The sequence below is a fragment of the Camelus bactrianus genome, chromosome 18 (genome assembly GCF_048773025.1).
Source record: "Camelus bactrianus isolate YW-2024 breed Bactrian camel chromosome 18, ASM4877302v1, whole genome shotgun sequence".
NCBI classification, from domain to species: Eukaryota; Metazoa; Chordata; class Mammalia; order Artiodactyla; family Camelidae; genus Camelus; species Camelus bactrianus.
Genome location: NC_133556.1, coordinates 20,203,867 through 20,227,978, shown reverse-complemented (window position 1 = coordinate 20,227,978; position 24,112 = coordinate 20,203,867). Strand labels below are relative to the sequence as shown.

At 46.5% G+C, this 24,112-nt stretch overlaps 1 protein-coding gene across 1 annotated transcript; it reads right to left on the bottom strand.

Annotated features, from left to right (window-relative positions):
- Positions 1-24,112, bottom strand: PDILT (protein disulfide isomerase like, testis expressed). Its single transcript, XM_010961064.3, has 11 exons — positions 23,911-24,112; positions 18,900-19,106; positions 12,661-12,794; positions 11,617-11,754; positions 9,488-9,598; positions 9,281-9,406; positions 6,567-6,764; positions 4,998-5,118; positions 2,715-2,893; positions 1,212-1,301; positions 1-360 (listed from the first exon to the last, which is right to left on the bottom strand). Exons 1-11 carry the CDS (start codon positions 24,110-24,112, stop codon positions 130-132), a joined length of 1,737 nt encoding a protein of 578 aa, XP_010959366.2. The 3' UTR covers positions 1-129.

Genomic DNA, 24,112 nt, shown 5'->3' with positions numbered 1-24,112 from the left:
CAGGGGGTTTTTATTATCCAGCCTCCGCCCACCTGTCGCAATGATATATAATTTGATTGGAGTAGATCCACTCAGAAAATGATGCCAGGACCTGGAAAATGGGCACTTTCCCTCCTGGCTCTGGAGAAGCTACAGTTCTTCCTTCAGTCTTGGTTTCTTCTGTCTCGGAGGCCCCTTGGGCTCAGCCGCCTTCTCCTCCTCCTTGGCCATTTCTTTCTGCCCAGCTGGCTCGTCCAGCTCAGTCACATTCTCCAACTCAGGCAACTCGTGTTCAGGTAACTCTTTCTTTATAAAAGGTACCTCCTTTTCTTCAGCTAATATATCCTCTTCTGCCACTTCACTTTGCTCAACAGGCAGTAGCTATTCAAGAAAAAAAGAAGGGGAGGGAAGAAGGAGGATAAAGAAACAAAGAGGCAAAAATTACATGATAGTTGTGATTATAATTGCCAAGCAGACTTTCCCCACTGTCAGTCCATAGGTGTGGCTGCCCCACACTTAGCTCAAGGGTTCGGCGGCGTGTGACCCAGACCTAGCTAAAGAGATTCGTTCCAGGACTTGGACTAGGAGTACCAAGGAGTAGATGCTTTCTTTCTAAGGTGGGAGGGTATTACTTAAGAGCTGGGGAGCGGTCATTGCTTCTCCCTGGGGAAGTGACTGCTTGGGAATGAAGCCAATATAGAGAAAAACAGAGATGGGGAGAAAGAAAATGACTCTGACTTTCAGAATCCACCCACACCTGATAGTTTACCAGTTATCTGGGATAAATTCCCATTGCTGCTTAAGCCAAAGATAGTTTCTGACATTTGCAACTGGAAGGATCCTAACTAATACAAATGACATCTTCATGCAGATGGCCTCACTGAGGCATGAACAGAATTAAGAGACAATGGGGACTGGCCCATCTATTAGGAGAATAATGCCAGAGGGCAGGATCCCATCAAGACATCTGGTTACCCACTCAGGAACAGCGGACCCAGAGCAGCAGCCTGCAGAGCTATGTGTCAGAGTCTTTGCCCTTCCCAGTATTTCCAAAGTCTGCCATTTCTGGTAGTAAGTGCCCTTGGAATGAAGTCATTCAAACTGGATCCATCCCAGGTCTCTCCAAAGTGCACAAGATTGGGGAACTCTTGGCAACCTCTTTCCTAGTCCATTGAGTTCCTGATGGTTCTGTGTGGGACAGAATCATCCAGGGTACTGCTGTTTCACCTTACCTCATCTTCATCCTCAATCCTGACCTTGATTTGACTTTCCAGGAAGTCAGAAAAGCCCTCCATGGTATGTTCTCCCATATACAGTACAGCCTAAGAAGATAATGGAACAGAGTCAGAATGGTGGCCTTTTCCTGCAAAATACTCAGGGATTGCTCCATAGGTAAACCCTGGGTCAAATTCCTAACAACCTGAACAAGTTCCTTAACTGCTCTGAGCCTCCATTACAATGGCCCTAAGATCAGGATAATAAAACATCTTCCATCATAGGGCTGTCATGCAGTGGTCCAGAGCAGGAATGATGGAGCCACACTGTTGGGACACAAACTCTGGCTTCATCACTCAGCAGTGTGGTCTGGCTGACTCAGTGTCCTTGACTGCAATATGAAGGTAATAACAGTCTCTACCTCATGGTGTTATTTTAAGAATTCAATGAGTTACTATATGGAAAGCATTTGAAACAGCGCCTGACTCATCGTGAGCACTATATGTGTTTGCTATTATTATTATTACTGTTACAGAAGAATAAGAATCATTATCTTACAAAGCGCCCTGCACACATTCTTGCTCAGCCATCATTAGTTTCCTTTCCTCTTTCAGTCTTTAAGATTTCTTAACTGCTTACTGTCCTCTGGCTGTCTAAATTCCTTTCCAGGTAACTGAGGATCTGTGACAGGCTCACCCTTTCAATTCAGCCTCATTTTCCCTGACCCCCTGCAAGCATCTTTTTGCACCAGGGGGATGGCATCTCTTTCACAGTTCTGTGGCTTTCCTTCTGCCTCCCTCCTTGTTCATATTATACTTCCTGCCTATAATTCACATGCCTTCCTCTAATCTGATTTAAATCCTCACCATTCCTCAAAGTCTCATGTCTGCATGGAGACTTCCAGCCTTATCTGCCCTCCAGAATCTGTCCCATCCAAGTCCAATTGCATTTGGAGATGAGCCCATATCATGACTTCTCCCCAACACTGAGTCATGTTCTTCTTGGGAGCAGGGTCCTTGGCTTATAATTCTTTGATTGACACCCTTCCCCACATGCCAAAGTGCCATGAAGAGTGTGCTCCATGAACATTGTTGATGTCTGATGACTATAAAACCAAAGTGTAAAATATTCGATTGTCTCTATCATGTATTCTTCCTTCTTTTGATAGCCCCCTACCTCCAATATCCACATGGTGACCTTCCCCACCTTATTCCATATAGTCTGGGTAGGGCTCAGCTCCAATAGCAGAGGGAATCACGTAACCCGGGCCAAATCCTCTTGGCCACAATGATGGGGTCAGGGAGAATCAACTGACCTAAGTTGGACCCAATTAGACTGAGTCTTGGGACTTTCATGGAAGCTAATGGATAACTCTCTCTAACTTGAATATGAGAGGATAATAGGGACTGGGGCTGAGAATGACGCTGATTTGGTAGAAGGCAGAGCTGGAGGCGGGGAGAAATCGAGTCCATGGTAATAATGTCACATTGCCAGTTATGTGAGTCCCAAGAGCCCCTCACTTGTTCAGAGTCCGTGGGAAAGAGCCTGAAGAAGGGATACCGGTCCAGGTGAATCGGCTGAATGTCATTTGCTGTGATGTCGATCTTGGCGATGGTGACTGTGGAGTGGTTTTGATACTTTCTCCCCAACTCTTCCAGCACTGGGAACAGCGCCCTGCACTTTTTGGACCAGGGTGCATCTGGAAGAGAAGGGGAGTCACTGAGCTCACACTAATAAAGACTCTGAAAGCCAAGCTTCCCCGTGAACACCGGCTCCGCGTTTGCACAGTGCACTCCCTCTCTCTTCTAACAGTATGTTAGGTTATTTTACATTTCAGCCATAGTTCCTGATCATCATTAAATCAATTAGAAAAAAAATAATAACCTAGTCCCTTTCTGCTCAGACATGAACGCTTTTAGCATGTTGGGACATTTCCTTCTATTTTTTTTTTTTTTCCTTTCACATAGCCTTCTACTCCAGCTGAAGAAGAAAACCAAGAAAAGAATTTCTGCTAGATGATTCCTCATGTTTTTCCAAAAAGTGTGTGTGTGTGTGTGAGAGAGAGAGAGAGAGAGAGAGAAAGAGAGAGACAGAGAGAGAGAGAAAGATAGAGAGAGACGGAGCCCTAGAGTTTTCCAGCAGAGGTTAAGCTCCTAGCTCAAGGTCCCCCAGGAAAATAAGCAGAGGAAGTGGGATTTGGAAATAGGCTGCTTTGACTTGTGACCATGGTGTCGCCCTGCCTCTCAATCCAGTGGAGGGGAATACACCCAAGAAGTGAATGAGAGGTTATGACAAGCACAACGACCCCTGGCAAGGGGACACTGGACTTCCCTACAGATGGTTCCTTGAGCTTTAAGTATGGCCCAGGCGTCTGGACCTATGGAGAGAAATCAGGGACCAGCTCCAACAGAGAAGGGAAATAACCTTGCCATTAAAGTTTCTGGCTCTGGGGGAAGAGTGGCCTCAAAGGCTCCGGACATCACATTTGGATGATCATCCCTCCATTTACAAACCAAGTGCCTCCTCCATGACCCACTGCACCCCGGCAGCTCTCCTGGAGCTTGATGGGCCCTGGGTCGGAGCAAGATGGGGCGTAATGGCTGCAGTCCCAGGGGGTCAATCCTACAGCCCTGCTTCCAGGAAAATGAGGCTGCTTTTGCCTTTTACCAGAACCCAGTGGGCGTTTTTATGACTCCGGGTGTCAGGTAAGTGCAGAAAGTCACCCCCAGCCTCTCACTTAAAGGCAGCAGATCATGGCTGTTTAACTAAGCAGACTTTAAACACTGTGCTCTGTGGATGAGAGCCCATTTCAATGAGATTTTTAAAGGCCTGCATGATGTAATTCAACCCCTGTTTGACCCTCCAGGAAGTGATGACATCGGAGCTGGATTTGAACTTTTTGTCTTGCAACTTACTTACTGTGTGACCTGGGGTAAGGTAATTAACCTCCCTGAGGCCGGATTTCCTGGTCTGCATTATCGGGGAATCCAGTGGACTTTCCTAAGAGCTTTGTTTTAAGAAGGAAATGAGACCAGGTGTATAAACAGCAAACTATGTGCAATAAATGGTAACTGCCCGTTAAATGAAAGAGATCTCTAAAGTCGCTTCATTGCCACCCTTCTCTGTGTCTCTGGGTGGAAGAGAAGGTCCCTGGCTTTGGTTTTCACATGCAAATCAGAAACAGCTGGGGACAGGCACGTAGTCCCTGGGTGTGAGCACTGGAAATAGTTATAACAATAGAGAAAGTAATAGTAATAATATCTGTCAACTATCAAGTGCCTGTAAGATGCCAGACAACTGTTCCATGTCCTTTACACGCATGATTTGGCCACACCAACTCAGGCAGATTACCTACGGGCCATTTGATGAGTTACTTAAAGCCACTGCTGCTGTTCTGCACAGCAGTTACTGGTATAGACATCAGAGTCAGGCTGCCTAGGTTCAACCCCTTACTTACTTAAGGTCACTTACTAGCTGCATGACTTTAGAAGACTTCCTTTACCTCCCTGGGACTGTGTTTAGTCATCTGTAAGGTGGGAACAATAAAAGTAGCTACTTTTAAAAGTAAGTTGTGAGGATTAAATGAGACAATGTAGAGACAGGCGTGGAAGGTATTCCACACATTTCAAGAATTTGATTTTTGAGGAAAGTCTCTTGATCCAAACCCTTTGGATGTCCAAAGACCATCCCTAGTGTGGTGCTTTGATACATTTCGGAGATTTTGGTGCCCAAGAATTCAGGGGCTACACTTGGAAAGTAATGCTGGAGCCACTGCTTCCAGTGGCCTCTGCAGAGATACTTACAGAACATCACAAATACATCCCTTTCCTTGTCAAAGACGACATCATTGAAGTTCTTCCCAACGAGCTGCTTAACTGGCCTCTGGTCCCAATATTTTGGAACTTCTTCACTGGATTGATGTTTCTAGGAAGCAAATTTGAGAGACCTCCAGAAAGGGGTTGGTAGATGGGGGTACCTCCACCCCCCAACCTTGTCCCTTAACTGGAAATGATGGAAAATTTTCTCTTGTTCTTACAACAACAGCCTTGGGGAAAAGTTTGAAATGCTGAGACAGATCATGAGCTAGATGTGAAGCCTGGGTTGTCCAGGGCGACCTGGAATCAGAGGGCTGAGGAGGAGACAGGGCTCCAAACTGGGGTGGGTTCTAGCATAAATATATGATTCTTAGGATTCTTAGATGAGGGTGGGGTTCAAGTCACATCACTAACATCTTAACTAGTTTGTCCCCCTCCACTCCACAGGGCAGCCAAGAATCAAACTAAGATCGTTTATATGACGTTTAAAATATTTATCACACCTTGGTTCCAGCCAGCTTCTCCAAGCCCATCACCATTCTTCCCTGGTTTTCTTCAGCCACAATGGTCTTCTGTTCACTCAAAGGGCAAGTCTCTCTCCCATGTCATCAATGTTGCACTTCCTTCTCTAGTTAACTCGGATCCATCTTTCAGAATAATCTCAAAGGAGGATTTCCCTGACACTCCCACAGGCTAGGTCAGGCCCTGCTTTCATAAATGTTTACAATACTTGGCACTTTTCCTGCATTGCTTATGTAAGTTTACCATTTATATTTTTTTTTTTTTCTGGTTATTTGGTTACTGTGTCCCTGTCTCAATGGATGGAATGTCCCAAGGGACTTTTCTTCTCTTACCTTTGAGTACCGTTGAGTACCGTTGAGTGCTGGTACATTATGAGGCCTCGGTAAATGTTTTATGAATGAACTAATGAATGAAAGAATGAACCCAGCTCTTGCTTCTCTTTGAAGAAAGTGGTGGAAGTCTCCCAACATATACTTTTCTCTGCGACCCCGGCTTTCTGAGTATCTCTTAAATTCACACCCTTCTCTCCATCAGCACTGCTATTACCCTTGTCCAAGTAGACGTCCTCTCTCATCTAGATCACTGTCATAGCCTCTTAGTGTCCTCTCTGCTTCTCCCCCTAATCCTCTCCACAGCTTTATTCTCCTACAAGCAGGTTCTAATTTCACCATGTAAATCTGGCTTCCCAATCCTCTTAGGATACCAAATCCCTACTATGCTTGTAAGTCCTTGCTGTCTGGCCTTTGCCCAGCTCACCAGCCTTGTCTGCCACAAGAGCATCCCTCATCCCCACCCCGAACGCTGGAAAGGACTTGATGATTCTTTAGGAGGGATCATAAAAAGTGTGGGGCTTGGGTGTGAGGGATGGGAAATGGTGAAAATGATGGAGGTCTGAGGTAGGAAGATGAGGATATTTCCTCACAAGAACCATGACATTGACCCTTTATACTGCCTCCCCGTTAGCAGATGACCAAAGCCAGCAGGATTACAAAAAAAGGTGATCATGTTGAGGTCCTTACCCAAGAACAAGCTTACCTTGGCTTTTCTATTCAGGAAGCTTTGACCAAATTTCTTGAGGTTTTTATAGGTTATCTCCTCGAAAGGCATTTTGTACCTTGCATCAGAGCTTAAGTTGAGGATCTGGACGGATGGAATATCGAACTCTGTGATTCGAAAATATTCAAAGACACGTCTGTTTTTGGGTTCATCTGCGTCCACGAGGATGGTAAGGATCTGCCAAATCAAACGAAACCTGTGTCCCTCTGGATTGGAGGCATGAAAAGGGTAAGGAATCCCTTCCCAAAGGAGAGAAACTTTAGGGAAGATGTGGGAGGGCACCAACGGAGTGCAAATAGCAGCGTCTACGGGGCACCTCTGAAAACCGGAACAGAGGCTCCTTTTTATCAGGTGGATGCAGCCGTGCGCCCCAGTGCACAGACAGGCAGTGGTCATCAGCCTGGTTTCACCACCCCTGTGCAGGGCGCCATTCACACAACTGTAGGAAGGCAGGAGGTGCTGAGCTCTCATCCCAGTTCCTTGGGCAAAACGGGAACTTCCCCGCTCTGTGCCTCAATTTCCTTTTAATAGTACCCACATTATAGGGTTCCTGAGAGACTTAAACAAGACACTGTATGTAAAGGCTTCGTGCCGTGACTGGGAGGTAGAAAATGCTCACTACGTGTCAACTCATTCTTACCAGAATTACTATTCTTCCATCAGGGAAACTCACGACTTCATTCACTCATGCATTCAATACATATTTATGGAGTGGCTCCTAGGCATTTTGCTAAGCACTGGAGATACAAACACTGCCCAAGGCGGACAAAATCTATGCCCTCATCAAGCTCACGTTCCAGTGGAAAAGGCAGGCGAGAAATGAGTAAGCTAATTAATAAATTCAGAAAGCGGTGGGCGCCAATCAGGGCACCGTGAGAAAGTGCCTGCACAGAAGGGGTGAGGTGGGGGCCCGGTAACAGGCAGGAAGGTCAGGAGGAGTATCTGAGGAGGTCACGTGTGAGCTGCGCTCCAGGGAACACTGATTCAGGCAGTGGAAACTGTGGCTGCAAAAGCTGGAGAAGGGGCGGTGGGGTGGAAGAATAGAGTGTTCTAGAATAGAGAGGAAAGGCCAATGTGGCTGCAGCACCATGAGGAGGAGGGGCATGGGAGACAGAACTCCAGTAATGAGTTGGGGTTTAACCTGAATGAGATGGGAGGTCACTGACGGACAGTAAGTCAGAGTATGACATGGTGATAATTTTTAGAAGATCACGCTGGTTGTAAAGAAGTCAGAGTAGGAGAAAGAGACTGGTTAGAGATTCCTGCAGACCCTGGATTCAGATACTCTCAGGTCATTCATCTGCCAAAACATTAAGAGCCCTACTACGTGCCAGGCACTCTTCTAGGTGCTGGGGAGAATGGGAAAAAAACAATTCAGACATATTAAAACCAACCGTGCATACTTTCAACAAACATTTGCTAGAAATGAACAAGATAAGCTATGTGGGTGTGACCTGTTAGAAGAACACTCATCCAACTGTTTATCTTTGGCTCAAAATAGAACCCAATCAATAAATGGCATTTGAAAAGCTTCCTAACTGGGGTAAAGGCAATCTGGAACCTCCTCTCATAATATAAGCTGAAATAAATTCCAGTTAGACTAAAGAGCTAAGTAAATAAAAAAAAAAAACCTAGAAGAATTATGGCTAAGTATTGACTATTATAACATAACAGAAATCGAGGGAAAGCAATCAGATTATAAACAATTTAATTACATCAAAAACCTTAAAGTTTAAAATTGAATAAGCCAGGAAATGTATTTATAAGAGAAACTTCTGTAATTAGAATAAGCTTCTTGGAGAATACTGAGATGGATTGTAGCATGAACATTAAGGATGTTCATGCCCCAGTAGCTTTATTCTGTGTTTATTTGGGATTTCAAAGTGTTTCATTGTTTTGTTTGAATTTCAGAATAATTTTCTTCAAGAGAAAAAAAAAATCTGCCATTACCTTACTTCTTATAAAAAATAAAGAGAAAAATGAAGTCAATAGTCCAGGTGGTGGGAACTACAAAAATACAGGTACAGTGCTTAGAAAAAACTGATTTGTTTCTAATGATGATAATGTTAGCGATAATAATAATCAATGTTTATGGTACATTTGCTCATTGCTTTACATACAGCATTTCTAGCTCTTACCATGACTCTCCACTTCACACAGGAAGTCACTGAGACTGAGAGGTTAAACTCACCTAAGACAAAAATCGCTTGGAAGAGGAAGAGAATTTGAATGCAGTTCTGTTGATGCTGAAGCCTAGAACCTCAGCCACAGGGCTTCAGACTTTTCCTACTCCCTGACCTCAGGCAGGAGTGGTCTCTCCTCTCCCCCTCACCTCCAGGCCAAGGCTGCCAGCACTGTGGTCAGCCACCCCTAGTGGAGCACAGCCCATCAGAAAAAGCAGCCAGACCAACCCTGCTCCCACGGCAGACTCAAAAAGATAAGGGAAGAAGGGGCAAAGGTTTGGTGAGAAAGAGAGACACACTGGGCAGGAAGAAGAGAGGAAGCTAGTTTAAAATTACATAGTGACTAACATACAGCATTGATATGCAAATCAGGAGATTAGTATGCAAATGAACACACAAATCCTTCCTGGATTAATATATAACCAGAAAGGCAGGAAGACGGCGTCAGGGTCTGCAGGTCTTGGAGTCATATCCAAAGAGACCCAAAGAGCAATGGCAACTTCCACAAACCTTGTTTTGGAATTTCTTCGATGCCAACTTATAATGCTGCATTATCATACCAAACGACTTGGAGCTTTTGGAGACGAAGAGCAACATGTGATTCAGGATGTACAATTCATAAATCAGGTCCTTACTCTGAAATTAAAAGGAAAACGGGTCATCCCGTGCACACAGCTGCCCCCGCTGCCCTTCTCCCAGGACCCTTCGCTCACTGACCTCAGAGCTGTATTCAATAACAAACCCTGTGAGCTGTTGTTTCATGACTTGACTGAGGATATTTCTGTTGGTATTATCATTAATAAGCTCCTGGCGGTTCACGATTTTTCCCTTGGACAAAAGAAGAAAAACGTTAGAAGGCAGTAGCATCCATGATGTAGGTACTTAATAAATATAAATCGTACAATTTTTTCCTTGGATAAAAGGAAAACACCATGAAAATAGGTGTCATAAATAATCTAGATACTTAATACAAATGGACGGCTGGGCAGATTAGCCTGAGTGTGGAATATGGGGACGTGGCAGCTGTGAAAATCTCCAGTCTACAAAGACAGGGGGTGTAACTGACTGACAGCCCCAGCTGCCTCGCTCCGAAATCCGTCAGTGTATTTGTGCTGATGCTGAGCGCTTTCTCACGCATTGCTCCTGAGCAATTAATTCGCAAGGGATACTAAAGCAAGCCCATTTCTGGGAGATGCAGGACTTCTCTTATAGGTGACATTAATGAACTTTCTTAGAACTCCACAGCAGTCAAGGACTCTTCCATCCAACCTTCCTTCCTTCCAAAGGGTCAGACCTACATCACGGTCTGATGAATTTCCCCCAGCTCCCTCTCTGTCTTCCTTCAAAAGCATTTCCCCTAATCTTTTGCATGACTAATCCTGCTTGATGACTGCTTCACAGAGGGACCTGGATTAACACAGGGAATGATATAATTCTCTGGAGCCCAGGATCAAAGTCTGCGCGGGAAGGAGAAAGAAGCAACTATCTCCTTATTTCTCTCTACTCCATCTCCTCCTCTTCATCACCAGTCTCACCTTCTGATTCAAACCTATTCCTCGGATTCTTGGAAAAGTCTCCTAGTGGTCTTCTAATTATCTCCTCCTGCTTCCCTTCAATCCATCCCCCACACTTCAGCCAGAGAGATGTCGTTAAAAATGCACCTCTTGTTTAAATACTTCATAGTCCCTGTTGTCTCTGGATAAAGCCTAAACTCTTTCTGGTCATAACAGTAGCTTAATAATACTATTACTTACAGGGAGCTCATACTGTACTAGCCACAGTTCTAAATGTGCTATGTGTATTAGCTCATTTAATCCTCAAAACATCTCATTGAGCGATATACTGTTACTTCGCCCATTTTACAGTGGAGGAAATTGAGGCACAGAGAAGTGAAGTGACTTGCCCAGGGTTGGTAAGCTAGTCAGAAATGGAGCCAAGATTCCAACCCAGGCAACTGGCTCTAGTGCCCATGTTTTTAACCATTAATTAACATAGATCAAACCTCTCCTAAATGCATTTCCAAGTTGGTTATTTGGTTTTTGATTTTGTGATGGGGTTTAGTCTGCAGAACTTTAAAATTTTTATGTGGTCCAAATTTATCAGTATTTCTTTTCATACTTTCTGGGGTTTCTGTCATGCATTATCAAAGGGTTTTCCCCTCCCTCCCAGGTTGGAAAGCAAACTCTTCCACGGCATCTTCCAGAGAGGTTAGGTTACTTGCCCAACACCATACACAGAAGTAGGTGGAGTGATATCCAGATGCTGCTTGCCTTACAGACAGAAGTCTTCTCACAGAGAAGACTGCGAGCCACTCTGTTTTTACTTAGGCCCATGGAAGTCATTGAAAAATTCTAAATAAAATAAATAAAGAATAAAATAACCTAATTTGTGTTTTTGAATGGACAGAGAAAGATCCAAATACATGTGGAAATTTAGTATATGATAAAGATGATCTTTGAGATCAGTAGGAATGACTAGCACTGAGGGAACTGGGCAGCCATTTGAAAAAAGAAAACTAAAGCTGAATCCATTATATCACTCCTGCCACCCAATTAAATTCCAGATTGATGGAGGGTCGGGGGAGGAGCCTGGACCAGAAGAAAACACAGGGCAGAAGACTGAGCCTTAATTTATAACATTTACTGGTCAAGGAAAGGAGGAGCTTACAGTGGAAAAGGGCTAGAAAGGCCAGAGAAACAGCAGGAGACTACGATTTCCCAGAAACGGACTAGTCCAATGCCACTTAGTTCGCAAGTGGCAGGACCAGAATTTGTACCCAAAGCCCATACATACATGCATAGTTCATTATTTCGAACCATGCACTAGCACTAAGACCAAAGCCCTACCTTTTTGAAGACGAGAACACTGTCCAGGGTGACGTGGAAACGCCCGATGGCGTTTCTGATCGATATCACTCCGAACGTGAGCTCTGGGAAGTCTTTGATCATGTCGTAGAACAGCTCTGCTACTTCTTCCTGTAAATCCTGTTCGGGGAGGGTTGCTTGATAAGGCTTTGGTAGAAAGCAAAATACCTGGATTTCTCAAGGGCAGGGTGAAAATGGTGACTAATTTGTCTCCTCACCTTTCCAAGTTCTGGGGTTTTGCTGGGTCACCTAAATCCACTTTCATGGGTGTTTCACACCCAGAATACTTCTGTGGCTATGACTAAGGCCAAAATAGGCAAACTCACAGAGATGAGTGGAGAGAATTGATAAATTTGACCTTTTCCAAGTATGAGAGTGAAGGCTGTTCTAACACAAGCATTGAGATTTTTAAGCATCTATTCCTTAATTGTGTTCAAAAAAGGCAACTGATTTGACCACGTGTAGTACCATTTGTGAACTTGATATCAAGATATGGTTGCAGTTTCGACCTTCATTCTTTAGCTTGAAAGAACACTGGGGCCGAACACAATGACAAAGTATAGGATGGGAGAGAAAAAGTCATAAACTCTCCCCATATATAAATATAACCCTAAAGTTCTGACTTGTACTCAAAGGAAAGGAGTCATCAAAATTATAGGAAATGAGCTAAGACGTATCAGAAACTATTCTCCAAAGGCAAAATGAGTGTGCAAATTATTGATTATTCAGTGATGTTCCAAATGGACCCCAAAAAGATCAGTTACACTGTCAAAATCAACTCAATATATGTCAATCTCCCCTCTCTCCTCATTACTCTCTACTTTTGCAGTTTGTTTCTATTACCATTTATCTTCCATCTTTTCTTTATTTTAATCCTGCGGTTCTCCCAGAAAACCAGCTCATCAGAAAAGGAAGAATGGGCATGGAATTATCCCAAATGGAGGACATTTCCTCATCCCACCCCTCTTCCTGACACAAGACTCCTCCTCAGTTGAGAAGCCCCTTCCCACCTCTTGAACCCAGTACCTGGAAGAAGCCAATGATGACCAAGGGCCTGGAATTCACAAACTTTGCTATCTCATTGGTGTCAGTGAACAAAAATGCTTTCTGGCTAATTTGTCTTCTCAACCAAACGACCAAGGCGGTGGACTCAACCACTCCTGGAGAGAGATACAGTTAAATGGATCCCACAGAAGTTTCCTCTTGAACTGGAGGAAGGCCTGTCTTCCCCAAGGCACTGCACTGAGCATTTTGGGTGTATTACATCCCCACAACAACCCTACGGGATTCATATTCTCCCCATTTTGCAGATGAGGAAATTGAAGTTCAGTGTGCCCTTGGCCCTGCTACTAGCAAACCTGGGGATCAAACCTGGGAGGAATCATGCCCAGCCTTCTTTTTCTCATCCACCCTTCAAAGTGACAGGAAGATGGATTTACTTTTTAAAAACATAAATTTTAAAAAATGTAAATAAAAAGAGCAGCTTGCTCCATGCCCTTGGGGAAATTCCATTATTTCCCTGCGTCTCCAGTTCCTTAGCTGAGACACAAATGCCTGCTAAGGCCATAGATCCTGACTTCCATTTCTCAGCTATCTATGGGAAGTGCCAAGCACACAAAACTCTTAGCTTCTAAAACTGGGACACATCTACCATATCTGGGGAGACGTGACGGTGTGCCAGAATGTACACCAGGCTGCACATGGCCTTGTGTTTGCTAGATCATCAATTTCACTTTATTTTCTGTTGAAGCCTGCTATAGAATAAAACGGATCATTTAAAATGAGTTTATGAGCTAAGATTAATGCAAAGGTTGCGGTAAGTATCTTTGGGCTACATACACAGGCCTTTATTCTTTCTCCATTCATTCCTTCACTCATTCATTCATTTGATAATTAAGCGTTGAGTGCCTATTATGTTCGTGAGTGCTGTGCTTGGTCCTGGGGATAAAATGGTGAGCAGAAACAAGACATTGCCACTGCTTTGCAGTTCTCATTCTGTTGAGGAGGTCAACTGTCAAATAATCACACAAACAAGTGCATAATCACACTCAAAGTAAATATTCAAAAGCGAATTCTATGAACTTGTAGCAAAGATATGCGACCTAGCCTGTGAAGTCAAGGAGGGCTTCCTGGAGAAAATCACTTAGCTGAAAACTAAAGAATGTGTAGGAGTTAACAGAAAGCCACTAGAGAAGGAAAGGCTTCCAGGCAGAGGGAACAGCCTGTGCAAAGGCCCTGCGGTAAGACATATTTCTGCCTAGGGCTTGAGGGATGCACACTGAGTTGCTGAATCAACTGGAAAGGACTCTTATTTTCAGTGTCTTTGCTTACCTTCCCTCACAACATTAGGCCTTTTTTAAATTGATAATGAAGTATTTTTACATTCAGAAAGGTATACGAATGACAATGTATAGTTTGATGAATTTTCCCAAAATGAACACACATGTGTAAATACCACCCAGATAAAGAAACAGAACATTAACTGCCTCTCAGAAGCCCCCACTGTGCCCCCTCACAGCCCTGACCCCAGCCCCACCTGGAGGTAACCACTGTCCTAACTCCTAACAGCAAGCATTAGTCTGCCTGCTCTTGAACTTCATGTAAATAGAACCATAGTGTGTGTTTCTCCCTCCATATTGTACTTGTAGCATTCCATTGTGTAAATATTCCGTGTTTATTTATCCTCTCCCTGTTAATGATCGTTTGGTTTGTTTACAGTTTGGGGCTATTAAGAATGAATTCTTACGCGTGTCTCTGTGGCACATTGTACACACTTCCGTTGGGTACATGCCCAGGAGGAGAATTCCTGGTCCTGGGGGTGCTGAGTCCAACATTAGGAGATGCAGATTAGGCCATTCGAAAAACCACAGTGGGTAAAGCCTCTGAAAGTTTGTAGGAGGACAGTGTGGTGGTCTCCAGGGACAGAGAGGGGTGAGGGAGGCTTCATGCCACCCTCAGACCATGGCTTTCCACCCACAGCAGTCCCCCCTCTCCTGGATTTCAGCCTCAAGTTTCAGTTTCTATTTTCCCAGTGGTCTGGGTCATCTTTTAGGAAGAAACAGGCACATATCATGAAAAACCCTCTTATAGGCTTTGCCTGAAAAAAACTATGTTTCAAGTGACCTGAAAGGAATTGCTTTAGAAATCCTGAAAATACCAAAAAAGGTGACTAAAAACCCTCCAAATGGGTTTGAATTTCAGGTCATCAGAACCAGTGCTCTGATCACCCTTTGTGTCACCTGCCCCTCAGCTCTGTCCACACTCTACCCATGACCTTATCCTCCCGCACACGGGACTTGGCACCTGCTAGGCCCTCCGCCTGGGCAGCCGTTTCCTCTCAGCTCTCAAGGGCATCTCCTCCTGCTTACTGAATCCTCAGTTTGGTCTTTTCTTACTCTCCCCTCAATCATTCTCTATCTCATGACCTGTTTTATTTTCTTCACTGAGTCTGTTTCTGAAGTTATGATTTTTTTTTTTTTGCCAAATTCTTTAGTAGCTCCTGAAGGGGCAGCAGAATATGCCACTTGCAATTATATGACTTTGGCAGATTGATTATTTTGAACTAAAGTTACTCTAGAAACAGCCTGTGTAAGAAGGTTACCCCAGCCCTCTTCTGTCCGTCTGAAAGCGGGAGCGAAATGTCTCATAGGGAGGTGGCTGCCCTGCACCAGGAGGGCAGAGGGCAGAGGGCATTCTTATCACCAGAGACAGGGGTTCAAGGCTGCGAAGGCTCCATCCATCAACCTCGGTACTTCCTCATTAATTTACTTCCCCAAGCCCAAACCCCTTTGTCTCGTCAGTTCTTCACAGGTTTCTTGTTCCTTTACCTGAAAAGTGTGAAAGCTGCCTGCTCTGGTCACTTTTTTGTGCCTTGTGTCTTTGGGACTCCTGGACGTAGGAAATGAAATTTGCTTTTCTTCTGTTAACCTCTCTTATGTCAATTTAATTATAGTGAAGAAAGGAAATGTTTTCCTCTTCTACACACCTGGAATGCCTGGCTCATAATAGGTGCTCAGGAAATAATGATGGGCTGAATGAAGGAGGTGACTGAATCGTTAGATAAGCCGCTTTGATGCCACTTGACCTCGGGCCCTCTTCTCTGGGATGGATGAGCTCTGTTTGCCCCTCTGGACTCCAAGGGACTGAGGTAGCTCAGAACTTGGCAAACATTTTGCTTCTGACTGCCTGCCAATTGGGCACTGTCCCCATGGGGCAGGAACCGCTCCTGGTGCTTGGCTCTGAACCAGAGGACACGGTGACAATGGAAGTGTGAACGCCAGGTCAATGATTGACTGGGGCTGTCACTCTACTGCGTATTTGCAGGCACCAAGCTGTGAATGCATCATTAATTGAGGCCCTGGAGGCAGCCTGAGTGCCCCTCCTTCCTGGGAGATGGTCAAGGCCAAGTCTCCCACCATCAATCCTTGGAGACTAGAGGAGAACTAGGACGGGGGCTTTGACCCAGCAAGGACTAAACCTCACCTGCTGAGGAGGAACATTTTCATAAAAGTCACAGGGCCAGTAAAGTGTTGTCCCCTTAGCTCAGTGAAGCCCATTAAATGGCAGAGCTGGCACGATTCATCCTTTTTAGGCAGTGGGAAATTGAGGCTGCCTTAAGTCCTCACAGCTAGTGCTGGTCCTGAAATCCAGGCACTGGCTCCAACGCAGCATCTCACTGCCTCTTTCCACGGTGGAGGGACATACTGAGGCAGAAGGGGGCTGGGCAAGCCCAGTAGAAATATGGACTGGCTCCTTACCCACCCCAAGCCTGCCACAGCAGGAGCCCTCGCAATTCCCTCCCATTCAAACTCTAACCTATGCGTGGAAAACCTAAGTGTTCCAGGCACTGGACTAGGGCCAGGAGACTGACAGCCTGAGAAGAGTAAAAACCACATCTGTCATTTACACGGAGGACAGCGCAATATACAACAGGGGTCGGTCAGCTATAGCCTGTGGGCCAAATCTAACCTGCCAACTGATTTTATAAATAAAGTTTTATTGGGACACAGCTGTGCCTCTTTGTGTACATGACTCCTTTCCCACAGCATCAGTAGAGTCCAGTAGTTTCAACAGAGACTGTTCGGCCTGTAAGGTCTGGTCCTTTAAAGAAAATGTTTGCGGATCCCAGTGCTAATTAGCTGGGGAGCCTTGAGGGTTATTCCACTCTCAGGTTCCCCACTTGTAAGAGCACATCCCACTTTGTCCTGTTGTGACATCTACAAGGGGACCAGAATGGTGCCTGGAACAGAGTGAAAGCTTCAGACGCGTGTCAGGGCTTGTGCGCTGCAGACTTACTCCTTCCCAGGAACCCTAGGAGGTAGGTGCTTTCACCATCCTCGTTTCACAGACGAGGAAGTCAGAATTCGACAGGAAGAAGTATTGTTCCTCAGGTCCGTAGTGATGATTTGAAGCCAGGGGGTGTCCGCCAGCTCTGGCAGCCTCCTCAGAGGCCCCAGGAAAGGAGGTTCGATCGGCCTCTGCCCTTGTGCTCTCAGCTGAGTAGACGAAGGGGAGCAGATACAATTCTGTGAGGTGAGATCTTTGAGGGGGAAGAACAGATCCTGTGAGATTGCAGAAGCAGGGCAGGCACTCCGACCCAGGCAGTCAGGGGAGACTTCCTGGAGGAGGTGATGGTGAAGCTTCCCGAATGGCAGAGGAGGTTCCAGGCACTGGTTCACAGCGCAAAAGGGGGCACAGCCAGTCTGGAAGTCACCACACTGTCACCTTGTTGCCTCTAAGTGGAGTTAGACCTCACAAGTCCTTCAGGAGGCCGGGGCATCTCAGAGCCTCAGCCACTCATGAGCAGATATGAACTTCGACAAAGTAACTTGGAGCTTCTCGTTTCTTCACAGCCCTCTCCCAAACCAACCCATCACAAAGGGCTCCTCCCTTGGCGTCAGTGGGTGGCACTGAGGGTTGTCACTTGGTACTTACAAAGCAGCAGTCTTTGTCCCTTTTCTCACTGCTCCTGCCCTCTCTTCCTGTCTCTTTTCCTTCTGCACACACTATCCTGTTACAAACCAGCTGGGAGCCACCGCATTGCCGAGTCTTTTACGTAACCTGCTCTGAGGCTGGCTGTATCCTCGGCACCATCCTCCGTTAAATCTGGCCTGTGAGCCTCATGCCCTCTTGTGTCCATTCTGAGAACTTCAAGACATCCTGCAGCCCCTGCACCTGGTGGCCCTTTCCCCTTTAGTTCTCGCAGCAACACTCAAGCAGGCTTATCGCAAACCTGCTAAATGCCAGGTGCTGCAAAAGGCAATCTTAGTTTTCTGAGACTCAATCATTTAACACACACAATGGGAACATTCTACTCACATAGTAGGGATTGTGCTGGGCACGTCTGTTTTTTAGTTTTATTCCATCCATCCATTGTATATGAGATTATGCATCAATATATTTAACACTTTTAAAAATCAGGACCTACCATGTGCCACACGGAGGCACAAAATTCTTTAAGCTTCCTTCAACGTAAGATAGGGCTTGATACGCGGTAGAGGCTTAATAAAAGGGTGTGGAATAAGTGGACAAATGAGTTAATGAGCTAAATGGACGATGACAGAAGCTGAAGGGTTTGGCAGTTGCCCTGTCCCAAGCCCATCTTGTTCTAGCATCTCCCTGTCTCCCTTTTGGTCAATCAGTGCTTCCTTGGCCTTGGACCCTGTCAAAATCATCCTAAAGTGGAAGATTGCATGAGAGTGGGGAGTTAGGTGAGTTGGGAACTCACTCTCTGGTCTCTGATAGTTTATAAACCATGCGCCTCACTATCCCACCTCCTGGTGCGTCCCGGGCCCCCCAGCTGAGATGCAAGCTGTAGTGGAGGCAGATACATGTCCACCAAAATCTTTTTTTTTCCCCATATGGACATAAAGCAGGGCCATATTTCTCACCCTTTCAGTTGGGTGGAGGCATGTAACAGAATTCTGGTCAATAGGATGAACACAGAAGTGATATTTGTCACCTCCAGGCTTGGGCCACGGACACCACCAGCAGCATTCCTCTGCCTCCCAGGATCTGCTGCTGGCCAGATGCAGAGGAGACAGCAGATGGCTTGCAGTCCTAGGGGAGGACTGAGCTGCAGGCTGGAAGGAACCTGGGTCTTTGAAAGACTGTGTGGAGCAGAGCCCCCATCTCCACTCCCTGGCTGCTAACTGGGCTTCTTGCAAGCCAGAAATAGACTTGTAATTCTGTTGAGCCACTGAAATGTCAGTGTTTATGTGTCTCCGTAGCTAGCAGCACTTTGGCTGACACACAAGTACCGTTACCTTTGCAGCTGATGGGCTCCGATCTGTTGCCTTCGAAAAACAGCTTCAGCTCCGGGGCCTTCTTGATGCCAAACTCCTCCTGAAGTTCCTTCTCAACCGTGATGTCCACTTTGCCAAAGCCAAGCCCGTTCTTGCCTTTCCCCATGACCTCCACGGCTTTGCCCAGCTCCTCCGCCATGCTCCTGGACTGCTGGGAGGACGGGCTGTCTGAAAGAGCCAGCGTGAAAACAGAACTCGCCAGGGTCTCTCCTCTCCGGCCCCATATCTCCCGAGGAGGAGGCTTTGCGTGGCCTGCTCAGCTCCTGGGCCTTCCTCGCGCTCCACTGCTAGTAGGTAGACTCAGAAATGCGACAGGCTGGGAGACACACGGTCCCTCCAACTGGCCATCATGGGAGACACGCATTAGGGTTCTTTGGGTTGGGCAACACTGGAAACAATATAACTTTGGGCAACTTAATCACTCTAAGCCCCACTTCCCCCCACAAAATAGTGGCCACCTTGGGACGCTGTCAGAGTCAAAAGATTTATTTAACAATCCATCATACAGTGCTTATCACTTTCTAAGAGCTTTACATGGATTAAGCCACTTGATCCTCCCGGTGCCCCTATGGGGCAGGTGCTGCCAATGTTGTCTCACTTTTATAAATGAGGAAACCAGCGCACAATTAAAATGACTTGCTCGCCCAAGTCCACGTGGCAGTGGGAGGTCGAGCAGGATCAGACCCACGCCATCTGGCTGCAGAGTGCCTGCTCTCTACCCTCCACGGGCACGTCCGACCCTTAGCACAACGCCTGGCACGTGGTACATACACAATGCATTATTATTACTACTGTTATTATTGCAAACTTTTTTCGGTCAGAAATTATAGTGGAGGTGGGGGGAGAGAGAGAGAGAAAAGAGAGTGTGAGCGGCATCTAGTGGAAAGTCTTGGCGCTAACAGGCCAAGTTGGGCGCCTTCAGTTGTCCAGGGTCTACTCATGGGCAGGGGACGGTCATGGAAAGAAGGCCAGGTGTGGGAAGGGTAAGGATGGAAGGTCATGATGCTCCCCTGCTCACTCAGCCCATCCTCCTGGGAAGGAGTGCTAAAGAGACCTGACACCATTGATTAAGATTCCTGGGCCCCTCTCGTTGCTGGGTAGTGGGGACCCCTTTTCGGGAGAGTCTCAGGGGGTTGGTACATGACCCCGGTAGCAGAAGAGGCCTTCCTGGCCTAAATGGGAGGGCTAAAAGGCGGCAGTGTTTGCCTTCCCTCCTCCTGTGTGTGACTTGCCGCCCTCCCGCCTCGGCCCCTCACTGCCCAGTGTCTGCAGCAGGAGGGCTGAGCCAGGGCAGGGGGAGGGGGTCACTGATTCCCTTTCGGGCCAGAACACCTTATCTTTTTCAAACTTCCTTGTCCATCTGGAGCACTTGGAAAAAGTGCGAATCACTTCCACTGCCACGGGCAGTTCCAAGTCCAACAGAGAGGTCTTTTGTAAAGCAAAACCCAGAAAGCCAGGCCTGTAACGGCTGCCCCACACCCCGGTCATTGCCAGTCAGCACACCTGCTCCGGTGATGGAACCCGAAGGTGAGTGATCGTTTTCATTAAACTCCCAGTCAATGGATGGGAAGTGGGACTTTTCGCCTTCCTTTTAGGCCGATGTCTCTCCACTACCTGCTTGGTCACCATCATTGCCTTCGATATCCTTCATCCATCACCACCAGCAGGCACTGGCCTGTTGCCAGCGCCTCTGGCCCATGGGCCTCTCCCCTGGCTCCCTTGCGGATTCGGCCATGCCTGGCTGGTTGGGGGTTGCTGATTGACATAGTGTCCAAATCTGAGTTTCTAAGGGTAGGAGCTTGGGGCGAGAAAAACACTTGGAATGATTGTCCAAGCAGTGGAGTTTTTGAGGTTCCACGTGAACACTGCCCAGTGCTCTTCAATGTCCAAAATGTGAGTGAGAGAAAGCAGTTCTGAGAGCTGGATGGATGGGACCTACCAGTAATAGTAATGGGATTCATTCATCTGACAACTTTGTTTTTAGCATCTTCCATGTGCCAGGCACTGTTTTGGGTACTGGGGATTTAACAATGAACAGATTGATAAAAATCACTGCTGTCACTAGAGAAGGCAGAAAATAAATACAGAAGCAGACTACAGTCTACGTTAGATGTTAGGTGCTATGGAGAAAAAAGAAGCAGGGGTGGAAGTGGGGAGAGTCCAGGGAATTGACTTTAAGCAGGGAGTCAAAAGGAAGCCTCACTGAGAAGGAACATTTTAATAAAGACTCAGGAGATGAGGGAGCAAGCTATGTGGATACCAGGAGGGAGAGAGTTCCAAGCAGAGGAGCCATAAGTGCAAAGGTCCTGAGGTGGGAGCACACACAGCATGTTTGAGGAATGACTGGAAGTCTATTGGGTCTGAAGCAGAGTGAGCCGGGGTGGGTGCAGGTGACAGAGGCTTTGAAGGTGACTGAGTAGACTTTGACCTCTCCTCTGAGGGTTGTGGAAACATAGTGGATTGTTCTGAATGTTTCCTGGAGATTAGACCAAAGAGAAAAAAAAAAAAGGAGACCAGCTGGAGGCCACTGTAATTATCCAGGTGAGAGGTAGTAACAGCTTGAACCAGGGGAGGGGCAATGGAGGGGTTGAGAAGTGGTCAGAGCCTCGAGGGATTTTGAAGGAGGAGTTGACTGGATTTATTGATGGACTGGAGGTGAAGTGTAAATGAAAGGAATCAAGGACGACTCTGAGATTTCGACCTGAGCAACCAGAAGGATGATGATGGTGATGATGATGGTGGCGATGCTTTAGGGATAATTACTCATGAGCCTAGAAATAGCTCCTGATAAGTCTCATTTTGGCCTCTCCCCACTGAGCATAGCCTTCATTTTCCTCTGTCTCATTCATGGAGAACACTGTGGGCCAAAGGAGAGCTCATTCACTCATTCAACACCTCTGCACGCCCACCATGCACAATCCCAGATGTTAGCCATCCAGAGGTGAACAAGATTTGGCCCCTGTCCCCCGTGGAGCTCACAAGTTTAAAGGCAGTTTCAATAGAGTGTGGCAAATGCTGTGAAAAGGAGGGCGCAGAGGGCGCAGAGGGTCTTTATGGCTTTTCAATCAGGGAGTGACCCAATGAGATTCGCATTCCTAGTCAGTCCAGGTGGAAGTGAGGTGGACGCAGCCTCTTGACAAGGCAACTCCATGAACATATGCTTCGCAATCCAGGTGAAGACATTGCCCAGTGAGACCCAAAGAGATTTGCATTTTAGAAAAAAAGAAATTCTCTGAGTACGTTGTCAAGACAGCACTAGAGGGGGAGGGGAGACCATCTAGAAGATGCTGCGGTGGGTCAGGGGCGGAATGGTGAAGCCACAACTAAGGCAGTAGCAGAGGATGGGAGGACTGGAGACTGCAGAGGGCTTTAGGAGGTGGTATCGACAGGACTTGGTGATGGATTAAGGTGAGAACAGAAGGTGGTCGCCGGAGTCTTGGTGTGGATAAGGGATGCTCAGCCAAGTGCATGCCCTGCTCACAAGCTCGTAGAAAGGAAATGGCTCAGACTAGATCTCTCCTAAGTCTTGCACCATGGGCTTGAAGTAAAATCAAGCATGCATCCTGACACTTTGAAGGAAGCCAGGAACAGCCTGAGCTGGACAGAGGTCAGGGGCTTGGAGCTATTTTGATGGAATTTTGCACAATAGACCTGCTCCATATTGGATGTAGGAAAAATGGCCCAACCAGATTTTCCCTTCTGGGAACAATCAAAGTTAAGGGCACAAAAAGAATGACTTTGTTCTATGTCACTGTGAGTGAAGTGGCTGCACAAGCCAGCTGAGGAAGCAGCAGGACCCAGAGCAACTAAGCTGCTGGCACTGTCACTCACCCAGCTCCCCCAGTGAAGTGGCCTCGCTCAGAGAGAACGTGTCAAATGAGAAATGACAAGAATTGAGGAAGGAGCTGCGGGGCCTGAATTTCAGGCAGGGGACACAAAGCCAAATGCTGTGGGGGTGAGGAAAAGGTGTGCCCGCGCGGGGTTGGCTGGACAGGGATGTGGGGTAAACTGACGAGAGTGTTTTCTGTCTAAAAATGGAGATCGTACCTCAGCTCCAGACAACTGTCGCGTTGCTGGGATGTGAGCTTTTGGTTTTTCAAGAGCGGATATAAACACAATTTTGATTGTGAAATGTCCCCGAATAGGAAGACGAATAGAGCCACCACGCTGCGTTGTGGTTAGGTTTCTATCACTTACCATTTAGTGGGGCTGCAAGGACAGTGCCCAGCATACGGTAAGTGCTCGCTGTGTGAAAGGTGCTATGGAAATCCCTTCCACCCTGTCCCAAGGCACAGGTGTCTGCCAGTGGAAAAAGAAGCCTGTCCTCTCCATCACAGTGCCTGCTGATGCAAAGTCTGAAGAGTGAAAGTGGACATGCCAAGTTGAGATGATCTAAAAATCTTTTCTCGAGAGTGTGCCCTTAACTGTGTTCCAGCAACTTTTATTTTCGTTTGTTTTAATTGGTGGGGGGGGAGGGTGGTAATTAGCTTTATTTATTTTAACAGAGGTACTGAGGATTGAACCCAGGGCCTTGTGCATGTTAAGCACACACTCTACCACTGAGCTATACCCTCCCCCCAGTTCCAGCAACTTAACATACTATCTTATTTATTCTTCACATAATCTAGTGTAGTCCTTATGTTTCTGCCCATTTTACAGAGTAGAAAACTGAGGTTCAGAACAACAAAGACACCTGAGGGTATATCCTGGCTTCTTGCCTTCAGCGGGACAGAGGAACCAGATACAAATTAAGATCAAAGTGGCAACACAGCATTTTGCAAATTGGTTAATTTCCCTGGACCTCAGTATTTTCGTCCAGAAATTGAGGATGATGTTATATACATTTTTTTAGTTGTTAATAAAATGTGTTTTCATGTGTTTATCAATATTTAAAACTCCCCTGGCTGCCAGGAGAAAGGAGGCAGGTCTCATCCCACCCGCCACCCACTGCCCAGGAGTGGAGGACACTCACGGAAGAGCACCATCAGGAAGCGGGTCTCGTTCAGCATCTGGGTCAGGGCGGCAGGCGTTAGCACCATCAGGTTGTTCTCCACCAGGATGTGCAAGGGCTGGGTCACGTCGATGCTGGCCTCCTCATCGTCCACCTCTAGTGAGCCCTGGACAGTGGTGGCACAAGAGGCCACCAGCAGCAAACACATCCAGAGCAGCCCCAT

Excerpts from the sequence above, each read along its gene's own strand:
- PDILT (XM_010961064.3), bottom strand. The coding sequence starts at position 24,112 with ATGGGGCTGCTCTGGATGTGTTTGCTGCTGGTGGCCTCTTGTGCCACC. Across the intron at positions 9,599-11,616 it reads GTGTTCTCGTCTTCAAAAAG|GGAAAAATCGTGAACCGCCA; the intron begins GTAGGGCTTTGG and ends CTTTTGTCCAAG. Across the intron at positions 9,407-9,487 it reads TTATTGAATACAGCTCTGAG|AGTAAGGACCTGATTTATGA; the intron begins GTCAGTGAGCGA and ends TTTTAATTTCAG.